Source organism: Ochotona curzoniae, unplaced genomic scaffold (assembly GCF_017591425.1).
Source record: "Ochotona curzoniae isolate NIBS_2020 unplaced genomic scaffold, NIBS_Ocur_1.0 scaffold_4701, whole genome shotgun sequence".
Lineage (NCBI taxonomy): Eukaryota > Metazoa > Chordata > Mammalia > Lagomorpha > Ochotonidae > Ochotona > Ochotona curzoniae.
Genome location: NW_024467122.1, coordinates 41,650,149 through 41,661,318, shown reverse-complemented (window position 1 = coordinate 41,661,318; position 11,170 = coordinate 41,650,149). Strand labels below are relative to the sequence as shown.

The 11,170-nt window shown below is 42.5% G+C and overlaps 1 protein-coding gene across 1 annotated transcript; it reads left to right on the top strand.

Annotated features, from left to right (window-relative positions):
- Positions 1-7,231: 7,231 nt before the first annotated feature.
- Positions 7,232-10,871, top strand: LOC121148704 (epididymal secretory protein E3-beta-like). Its single transcript, XM_040968947.1, has 2 exons — positions 7,232-8,453; positions 9,644-10,871. Exons 1-2 carry the CDS (start codon positions 8,436-8,438, stop codon positions 10,100-10,102), a joined length of 477 nt encoding a protein of 158 aa, XP_040824881.1. The 5' UTR covers positions 7,232-8,435; the 3' UTR covers positions 10,103-10,871.
- The last annotated feature ends 299 nt before the right edge of the window (positions 10,872-11,170 follow it).

Genomic DNA, 11,170 nt, shown 5'->3' with positions numbered 1-11,170 from the left:
GCAACAGCCAGTGCTGTGCCAATCCAAAGCCAGGAGCCAGGAACTTCCTCCAGGTCTCCCACATGGGTGCAGGGTCCCAAGGCTTTGGGCCGTCCTCGACTGCTTTCCCAGACTATAAGCAGGGAGCTGGATAGGAAGTGGAGCTGCCAGGATCAGAACCAGTGCCCATATGGGATCCCAGTTCAATGTGAGGACTTGAGCAGCTAGGCCATGGCACCGTGCCCCGTATTAACTATTCTCGAGTTTATTCTATTAAAGGTATTTAGGATAGGGCCTCTAACAGCCTTAAAATGAGGTTGATAACAAAAACAAAACAAAACAAAAACAAAAAATGAGACTGGTCAGCAGAAGGACCAAGAGATCAGAGCGGACTTTCGAGCCCTACCCATTAACCTCCATAGAAAGAGGAGAAAACTGCAAATACAGCTTTATAAATCTCTTGGACAAGATTTGATGAGCTTCCCAGTTGCAGAGTGAATGGATGAGCTGAGCCAAAGCGGACATGAAAGCTTTGCCCCTGCTAGCTCTGGCATATTGCCTCTCTAGCCAGCAGAAGGTAATAGCACAAAATGGAATCTCTTACGTTAAAGCCTTTACAAAATTAGAGCTGAGAAAAGCCATAAAGAAGCTTTTACCTCTAATAGGTGCATTCCTGAAATACCCACATGTCCACTTGTAATAAGCTTACGTCAGGAATTTTCTCTGCCCACGTGTTTAAGGCAAGCCCGGACAGTTGCCTAACAATAATGGCTGTTTCCACCAGAGAAACAATGACGCCAACTTCAGCGAGTCCCTGAGTCGAATGAGCTTTGCTCCTAAATTGTTTACTTGGATTTGTTTCTTTTTCTATCTTTAAAAATCTCCCTTGTCTTGATTTCCTCTGACGTGTGCTTAGGTTTTTCTACAGCTTGCGTGCTCTGAGTTATAACACTTTACCACAGCCAAATAAAATCCTTTATCCCGCCTCCCCACCCCCTAGAGGTCTTGTCTCATTACTTTTTTTTTTTAAGATGGAGATAACCTGGTGTCTACAAAAATGGAATTCAGGGATTCTGGACGATGGCTCAGTGGCTAAATCCTTGCCTTGTTTGCACTGCAATCCCATATGGGTGCCGGTTTGTGTCCTGACTACTCCGCTTCCCACGCAGGTTCCTGTTTGTGCCCTGGGAAATCAGTAGAGGCTGGCCCAAAGCTTTGGAACTCTGTACCCATGTGGGACATCTGCAAGATACTGTATATTTTAAGGGAATTTAATAAAAACTACTTGAGGTAATTGGTATATAAATTACACATAAAGGGTATGTTAATGTCAATGGTTTATCCTTTAGCATGATATTCCTATGTCAAGATAATTAAGAGGGTGAGGGCTATCAGCACTTTTAGAAGTTACAGAGGTCTTCAGTTACGCCTGCCCAGCAGATGGAGCTACTTACCCTTTCTCAAGCTTGCTTTCTTGCAATAGGAATAGTGACAAAGTGAATTCAGAGCTGCTTTTGGTTTGGGAATGTTAATGGAAGCTGAGAGGTTCAATTACTTCCAGTGGGTGGGGGGGATAAGTAAATAATGTGTCATATGTAAAAGCTTCATCTATGAGATTCCACACTGCTGAAAATTTGGCTCTATTGGAACTACAGGAAATCACTTGCTGATACTATAAAACTTGCTGCCTTTCAAGTCTCACTGATAAACTTCTGTCATGTCAGCTGAAATGTCCAATTGATGAATTTAAAACAATAGTAAATGCAAAATTAGCAGCAGAATCATAAAAACAAGAAAGTGGAAGGCTGGTGTAATTGTTTCACTAGCTAATACACTACCTTCAAGAGTCGGCATCTCATATGGATGCTAGTTCATGTCCTCACTGCTCCACTTCCCATCCATCTCCCTGTTTATGGCCGGGAAAGCGGTGGAGGATGGCCCATGGCCTTGGGACTCTGCAACCATGTGGGAACCAGGAAGAAACTCTTGGCTCTTGAGCCCAGCTCAGCTCCAGCCTTCGTGGCCATTTGGGGAGTGAACCACTGCATGGAAGATTTTTCTCTTTCTCCTTCTCTCTGTAAATCTGATCTTCTTTTCCAATACAAATAAATAAATCTTTTTAAAAATAAAGATATAAAGATAACAATTTTATGATTGAAAAAACCCTCTCATTTGAACCAAATGATATGTCCTGCTAGGCTATATGAAATTTCTGCTCTTAAGTACTACTCAAGACCTAAGTAATGTGCTGGAGAAAATCTGATTGCATTTATGAAACATCATTGGTGGGAAAATTTCTTTTTAATTTTTGTTTTTGATGATGTTTACATAGTTGATCAGGGTGGGAAGGATCTAAGGTTAGGGTAAAATGGGTGAGACCATTGTTTCAAAATTTTCTTTTTCTTTCTTCTGTCTCTGGAGAGACGGGGAGATAAGAGCCACACCCAGTTTCCTAGCCTCCCCAATACCAGTACCTAGGGATGGAGAATGACCACCCAACATCAATCCAGGTTGGTGGAAAAATGTTAAAGGTGGCCCTAAAGTGCTTAAACACCCTGCCCTAACTACTTTAAATTCAGTCCTGGAATGTCAAAGCCTACAACTCCTCATAATTTCGACAAATCTAACAGATTCAAGGTTTGAAAGGTAGCTCAGTTACCTAACTCACAGGGGTATAAATGCCTTTCAGTCATTTCTGTATATTCTTCCATTGGCTTGACACATTTTTCCGTAGAGCAGCCACAGATTCAGCAATGGCATGGGTTCTATTTGAAAGAATCATGCCCAGCTGGGAAGCTACCTTTGAACCCAGCAGTGACAAAGGATTCCATTTCACTGCATGTGTTATTGAGTGCTAACTGGCTGTTCTCACATCTTCAGTATATTCATCACTTCTAGACATCCAGACTAGGAGAATACATAAGCAATACTCTTAAAACTCAAGTAACACATTTGGAAACATTGCAATTGTCATTTTTTTGGCCTTATCTCCAATACTTCTTTTAAAAGGCAACATTACAGAGAGACAGAGAGAAATTGTCCATCTCCTGATTTACTCCCCAAAGATCTACAAGGGCCTTGGTTATGCCAGGCCAAAACCAGGACAACCTGGAGCTTCTTCCAGGTCTCCTGCATTAGCGCAGAGGCCCAAGCATTTGGACCATTAATTGCTGTTTTTCCAGGCACATTAGCAGGGGCTGGATCTGAAGTGGAATTTTTTGCTCTTGAACTGACATCCATGTGGAATACTGGCACTGCAGGTGGTGGCTTTACCCATTATGCTGCAGTGCCAACCCCTCAATTACTTTGAAATTTAAGACCTAACCCCTAATGATTTCAGATACTCTGACCATTTGCAATAATCACAGGATCCAGCATACATTTTGCTTGCTGTTAGACCCTCAATTAGCAAAGATTGTGTATATTATTACTGGAAAGATATAACTAAAATTATGGATAAGAATTGATGCTGTGGTAGATCAATCTTTCCACAGCGTGCTCCTCAGAGATAAACAGATTAAACACCATCATCTGCTCCCTGACGGATTTGTCTTTTGGAACAGACCTCATAGAAAGACTCTCTCTGACAGCACTAGAAAGGGCTATAGCAGGTGCTGGCAAGCACTGAGTTTCCACAAGCCTCAAGGAGCTGGTCCTGAGATATATACATGCTATTTTAAGAGGGTACCAACTTCTGATTAGACCAGCACTTAGAACTGCAGGTTTCTAGGAAGCAAAGCAGATACAATTTGATGTAGAGTTCTTCCAAATTAACCAGGCCATGCCTGTATGTTTTCATCTTATTTTCTTCCTCTTTTTTCCTGAAGGGACAGTGCCATTATTTACATTTTCCAACCCCTTACCAACAGTGGAAACATTCCCAATCATTGGGTCTGCTGTTAAGGACCCCAATCTGCGCTTGGTACTAGTGCTCTGTTAGTTTACCTAGAAACAATTTTTTCTGATATTCCAAATTCTTTCATTTTTCCATTTATTTATTTTTATTGCAAAGGCAGATTTACAAAGAGGAGAGACACAAAGATCTTCTATCTGCAGTTTCATTCCCCAAATAGCTGCAATGACCAGAGCTGGGCCAATCCAAAGTCAGGAACTTCTTGCGGGTCTCCTAGGCAGGCATAGGGTCCCAAAGCTTTGAGCCATCCTCCACTACTTTCCCAGGCCATAAGGGAACTGGATTGGAAGTGGATCAACTAGGACACGAACCAGCATTCATATGGGATCCCAGCGCTTGTAAATTGAGGATTTAGGAATTTAACTGTCGAACCAAGTCCCAAAGCTTTGTACTTATTACTGACAATCTTATGAATAAATATGATGTGTAACAGAAATGCTGGCTCTCCACGTACTCTCCCCGTGAGGCCTTCAGGACCCTCTCATGGGGACCCTTCCTCCTTGTGGTCGCCCACACTAATGCGTGAATATATGTTTATGTTTATGCTTTCACTATAAATGGGTCCTGCTATTATGTATGCACAATACTTGTGTCTCCATTTTGATTTCTTATTTTGCATGGGGCAAGAACTTGAGAAGGAAACCAGGAAATGTGTTTCCATAAAAAAGAGACAGTCAAGCCTGACTGAATGGTTGATCAATGATGCTTTCTGAGAAAGACATTTATCAGAGGGGGAGAAAGACAGGAAGAGAAATCATTAGAATTAGACTTGAAGGACAGGAAATTGTGAGAATGCGAGTGTATTTCTAGCTGAATATAGCTTTACTGGAACTTCATTAATCCGGCCAAAGTTCCATTAAAAACAGCTAGTGTATTTCTGTTTTTTCTTTGTGATATTTTTATCCTAGTTCTCTATGATTCTAGCAATACAATATAACATCAAAACTGTCAAGACAGTCAACATTGGTTTACTCTGTGCATATATCCCTCTGACTTTTCAAAAGATTTACTTATTTATTTGAAAGGCAGAGTTACAGAGAGGGAGAGAGAGAGAGAGAGAAAGCAAGCGAGCGTGAAAGTGAGTGAGCACGAACGAGACCTTCCACCTGCTGGTTCACTCCCCAAATGGCCACAAAGGCCAAGGCTAGCTCAGACCAGAACCAAGGGAATGGACTCAGTCTGGGTCTCCCAGTGCATGGCAGGGGCCCAAGTGCTTGGGCTACCTTCCGTTGTGTTCCCAGGTACCTTAGCAGCTCAACCTGCATTCACGTGGGCAGCTGGTGTCACAGGTGCCAGCTTAACCCACTGTATCACAGTGCCATTCCTTCATGACAGCATGTTAAAGCCACACATACAGTTGAGAACAAAGGAATAATTATAATGATTCTGAGATAAATATAAAAATTCACTGTATTACAAGGAACCCAACTAGCAAATGATTAGTCTTTAAAATAGTAGCATATTTATTAATGCATTAAATAGTAAAATTTAAATACAAACCCAATGACTACCATAATTTTGAAGTAGTTAGTGATCAATGTAAAATGATATTTGCAACAACTATAAACCAAATTAAAAATTCATGATTCCTTTATGTTTTTTAAATTCCTAAATGAAGGAATTGTTGAATTTCAGTTGCAAAGACATGAGCTTCTTCATGACACCAGTTCATAAACTCTAAGAATTCCTTCCATGGAGCTCTTGCAGTTCCATAGAGACATTGTATCATCTGTGAAAGAAAATCTAACATTGCTATTGGCATAGAGATCAAGTATTAGATCTGTTAAAGAATTAAATATTGATCAGGGCCTGGTGCCGTGGCCTAGCAGCTAAAGTCCTCGTCTTGAACTCACTGGGATACCATATGGGCACTGGTTCCAATCCCATCAGTTCTACTTTCCATCCAGCTCCCTGCTTGTGGCCTGGGAAAGCAGTTGAGGATAGCCCAGAAGCCTTGGGACCCTGCACCCGTGTGGGAGACCCAGAAGAGCTCCTGGCTCCTGGTTTCAGATCGGTGCAGCACCAGACACTGCAGTCACTTGGGGAGTGAATCATCGGATGGAAGATCTTGCTCTCTGTCTCTCCTCCTCTCTGTATATCTAACTTTGCAATAAAAATAAAATAAATCTTAAAAAAGAATTAAATATTGACCAACAAAGGAAAATGACAGTTAGAGAAAAGAGTTAAACATCAAGAAAAAATTTAAAGACTATTATTGATAAGTCAATTACAATTTATATTCAAAGAACAGGGCATCAAGATCTCAAGTCAGAAGCCATAACTTAAGCTATAAAACATGCTAGGAATCTGCGAAACATACTTATTAAACAGTTTCAGAAAGTAATGGTGGACTCAGCCTCCTGGCTGCTTTGGTAGTTGCTAATTCATGCAGATATGAAGGAATTCTCCCTGCTGTTGAATTTAGGCTGCTGTCCATGTGAGAAGCATTAGGACTTCTGGTTTTGCTCATAGTAGGATTTATAGACATAGGCTTGGAGTTCATAACAAGTTTTTTTCTACATCAGAAGTGGAAAAGCACTTAAATGAGAAAAATAGTTTACTCTGGAAATATCAGGTATAGAATAACCACGTAAATAATAATTTTATCAACAATGCATAAATATAATGCTCTACTGTTTTTATTTTCACTTTTTACCAAGATTTACTTATTTTTATTGGAAAGGCAAATACAGAGAGATGGAGCTATAAATATCTTCTGTCTGCTGGTTTACTTCTCAGGTGACCGCAACAGTCAGAGCTGAGCCAATCCGAAACCAGGAGCCAGGAGCCTCTTTCAGGTCTCCCACATGGGTGCAGGGTCCTAAGGCTTTGGGCTGTCCTTGACTGCTTCCCCAGGCCACAAACAGGCGGTTGGATGGGGAATGCAACAGCCAGGTTCTGAACCGGCACCCAAATGGATCCCGGTGCATGCAAGGCAAGTATTTAGCCACTAGGTTATCATGCCAGGCCCCATTTTCATTTTTTAAAAGTGATTTGTTTTATTTGAAAGAATTATAGAGGTCAGGGGAAGGGAAACACAGAGAAAGATATTTCATCCATTAGTTCATTCCCTTGGTGCCACCATGACCAAAGCTGGGCTGGTCTGAAGCTAGGAGCTCTGTTGCTTTTCAGGCCATTAGCAGAAGTTGGATCAGAAATGGAGCAGCCAGGACATGAACTAACACCCATATGGGATGCCAGAGCCACAGGTGGAGGATTAGCTTGACATGTCACTGCACTGGCCCTGGCTTGTCTGTTTTTTTTGTTTTGTTTTGTTTTGTTTTAAGATTTATTTATTTGAAAGGGAGATTGGTAGAGGGAGAAGGAGAGAGAGAGAGAAAGAGAGAATCTTGCATCTACTGGTTCACTCCTCAAAGGATCATAATAGCCAAGGCTGGCCCAGGCCAAAATCAAAAGCCTGAAGTTGCATTTATATCTTCCATGTGAATGACAGAGACCTAGGCACATTAGCAGGAAGCTGGATCAGAAGTGGAGTGACTGGGAATTGAACCTGCACTCTGAAATGGGATGCCAGTGTCTTAGGTGGAAGTTTAACCTCTTGTTACACAGCACTTATCCTTAGTTTTAAAAATTGCTTTCACATTACTTCTTATTGTAATTCTCAAAATTACTCTCTGATATTCTGTAAGATACCACAGAATATAATGCCACGAAAAGTATTAATTTCTTTGCTTGCTTCTTCACACGTTCTTCTGTCCTCTATCTCTGTATTCTTTTGAGCCAGTCCTTTAATTTGATTCTTGGTTGTTTACATGAACTTGTTGGAAAGCGCTCTGGATAAATGGACACATGATAGGCATCTTACATTTCCTTCAGGATCATCCCTCAAGTAATGCAAATGTCTTCTCTAATACTCTCCTCATTATGCAAAGAACCACAGAGTGAGAGGACGTGCGGGATTTACTGTGAGACACCCCATCCAACCTCTCAGCACACGAGTCCCCATTATTTAAGTAATGCTTGAATGAACTGGAGTTTGAAGGTGACTTCTGGATACAAATGGAGCACCCCGGTGTTGTGACAAGATGGCCCAGACAAAATTCCTGGAAAGAGCAGTGCTTAAAAATATCAATAGAAAATGCATTCATGTATCTCACAGGAAGAGATTCTTCGACCAAATATATGTTTACCTCTCCACCTGCATGACTAGTCTTCTTAGCTGATGTGTCGTTTAGGCACCTTTTCCCACAAGTTTTTCGAGAACTTCTTTAGCTGCCTCCTATGAACTCCTCTCCGGAGCCACACTTGTGTTCCTTTGGTGCCTAGGAGTCACCCTTTGATATTTGGAGCCTTGCTTGAGGCTATTTTCAGAGTGAACTCCAGTGTTCCAGATGAAAAGATAGAGGTTTGCACAGTAACACTGTCCCCACTCTCCCTCCCACACCGCTAGTAACTGTTTGAAGCACTGTTGCTTCCAATGCTATTCCTTGCTCCACTGCTGCAAATCTCCTGGGTGTTAAGGAAAGGGGAAGGACACCGACTGCCTTTCAGAGCCACGTCCCCATTACATCTGGTCACCTGAATGCCGAATCTGAACAAGGTGAGTCAAGAGGACTAATGCTGAGGATTTGGGGGGGGGGGAGGGAAATGCCTGGAGAAATTGCAAAGAACTTCTTCAGAATTCTAGATAACAGAGTTAAGAAAGGGAATTCACACAATTCCTGAGAAACAGACAAAAATTTCAGCCCAACATTAATCCATTTCCCATAGCGTAATGCACTCCAGCAGCTCGAATCCCAGCATCCTCATCACGTTAGGACTTCCTTGCCAGGGGAGGCTTCCGATGCAGGAGAGACTGTGTTCCACAGGGCTGTGCCTTCCGTAGGCACTCAGCACTCTCAGAAGTGCTCTTGCACACACGTGTCTCAGTGGATGCTCACAAGTCCGTGACGGAGCTCTCACGAGGAGTGGGGCCCATTTCAGGACACTCTTGGCCAGGTTTCCACGGGGCCAGGTGCACTGCTCAGGGTAAGTGAGGACAGAGGGCTGGAATGAAGGGGGACCTTTCTCAGACCACTGAAAGCTCTGCTGTGGCCAGAGTGGTGCCTGTGAGAGCAGTTCTAGTCTTGACACGTCCTCAGCTGGAGCAGTGTCATGATCTGGGGTTCCCTAGTGACGGGGTTCTTGACCAGCAGCTCTGACAAACCAAGACCCTGAGAAGGGAGGTGTGTGGACGGGAGTGCTTGTGTGTTTCACAGCAGCTTTGGGTGAGCATAGAAGGAAGCCAGGGTCAGAGAAGCCCCACAAGCAGGGTGGGTGTAAGTGCAGGCTGGGCGGTGACTTCAGAGAAGCAAAGCTTGCTGCCTCGGACACGGACCCCAGGCAGTCCTTCACCTTCTATGTTCCACTTACCCGTGACAACCCTTCTCACTATTTTGATGTTAAACTCAATGTCCCTTGTTTCACGGACACATGGTCTGCAGAGAGTTCAGCTGATAAAAAGAAAGCTATTTAGAGGGGTTTTTGACTTTTCAGGTTGGATGGAGAATAGGCTAGGGAGGTTTACAATTCACAAAATAAATCTCATCTATTCATCCATGTTTGTGCTTGGCTCCTTCAAGCTGTTACGCATTTTTAGTTTTTATGATCTTTATTAGCTATTGAGTGTTGTCATGCAATCTGGCAGCCTACGAGGACAGGTAAGCCCTAGTGAAAAGTATTCTAACAGAGTTCAGCAGCCAGGGCAGTGCATCAATAATGCTCTCTTCTCTTTTCCCTGTAAAAACATAGGTGACCCCCGAGGCTGGCATGTCCTCAACCAAGGTATGGGTCACTCTTTTTGCTCTGATGTGCTTCCAGTGCAAGGTGCTTGCACACAATACTGGTATTTCCAAGAGACAGTTCATGAACGAGTACTACCTCAGTTCAAACTGGAATTTCGACACATACAAGTGTGATGCCGTCATGCTAAAAAAACGAATTCCCAGAGACCAGAACTCTCATGTGTTTGTTTATATCTCATGGTACCAACTCGAACATTTATGTATTCGTAATCACTGGAATGACCGCTACAGAAACACATACGTGTGGACCCCAACTCCCATCAAAGTACTCACGTGTCATCGGCAGCGTTTCAAAATTGGATACACAGAGAGCAGGAGCTTCAACTATGTTGAATTCCATTGTAACATGGATGGCTACGTCAACAGCATAGAAGACATGAAGCTGGTAGCACTTATAGACACCTAGAGGACCTCCTTTCTCCCTTGATTTTGGTAGTAAATTCAACACTTCCCAAGTGGTGGGCCCTGCCTACTGAGATAACCCCCGCCTCACCTCACAGAGGCCTTCTATGTCACTAATTTCCAGTAACTTCAAGTTACATGTCCCAAGGTTTCTTGAGGCTTTAACTTTGTTTAGGTTGTTTTTCCGCCCAGAATGCTTTTTTATCGTCATCTACTTAATTTGTTCCTATAGTTTTTTACGTCATCTCCTGCGGCACAGCTTATTGACTAACTCGGGATTTTTCTGGATGTTGACATCTTCACATACATTCCAGAAAAATGACCTTTCCTTTCCAAAATAAACTGTATGATTCCAATTCGTGTAACTTTATATGCACAATCTGTGTTGGGTTATTAGTGTGCGTAGTATGAATATGTGTGATATAGACTCTGCGTGGACAGGATTTGTGTTATATATAAGTTTCAGGTGCATTTTATGTGTGTGTCTAATGTATGTGATATGCTAATAAATGGTGGGAATGTAAATGTTTATGTGCTAAATGGAAAATAAGTTGTGACAGATATTGATTATGTTGGTATGTTTAGTTCCATTGAGATTGGTGAGAGCCCCTGGGCAGAGCTGAGTGAATATGAAACATGTAGCATTAGTCCCTACTCATACTAGACACTCTAATAAAGCTTTTTTTTTAATTGTCCACCTTTGACTCGATATATAATTTTCATCTTGATGAAACAAACATGAAAACTGCCATTGGTCGTCTTCCATTGGTCGACTCTGGAAGATGGAGACTTCTTACGTAAAAATGCAGAGAGCTTTCATTTATGTGAAACCTGAAAATGCCTAGAATTAAAAAGAACCCATCCTAGATAGGCATTTGGCACAATGGTTAAGTCAGCACTTACAACCCTCTACCCTATCCCAGGTACCAGTCCTGGCTCCTCTGCTGTAATGTGCACCAGCAGGGCCAGCGGGTGGGTGAGTGGCCTGAGTACTTTGATCCCTGCCACCCAGGTGGAAGACCAGAACTGAATTCCAGGTTCCTTCCTTCATCCTGACCCTACCCTGGAAATC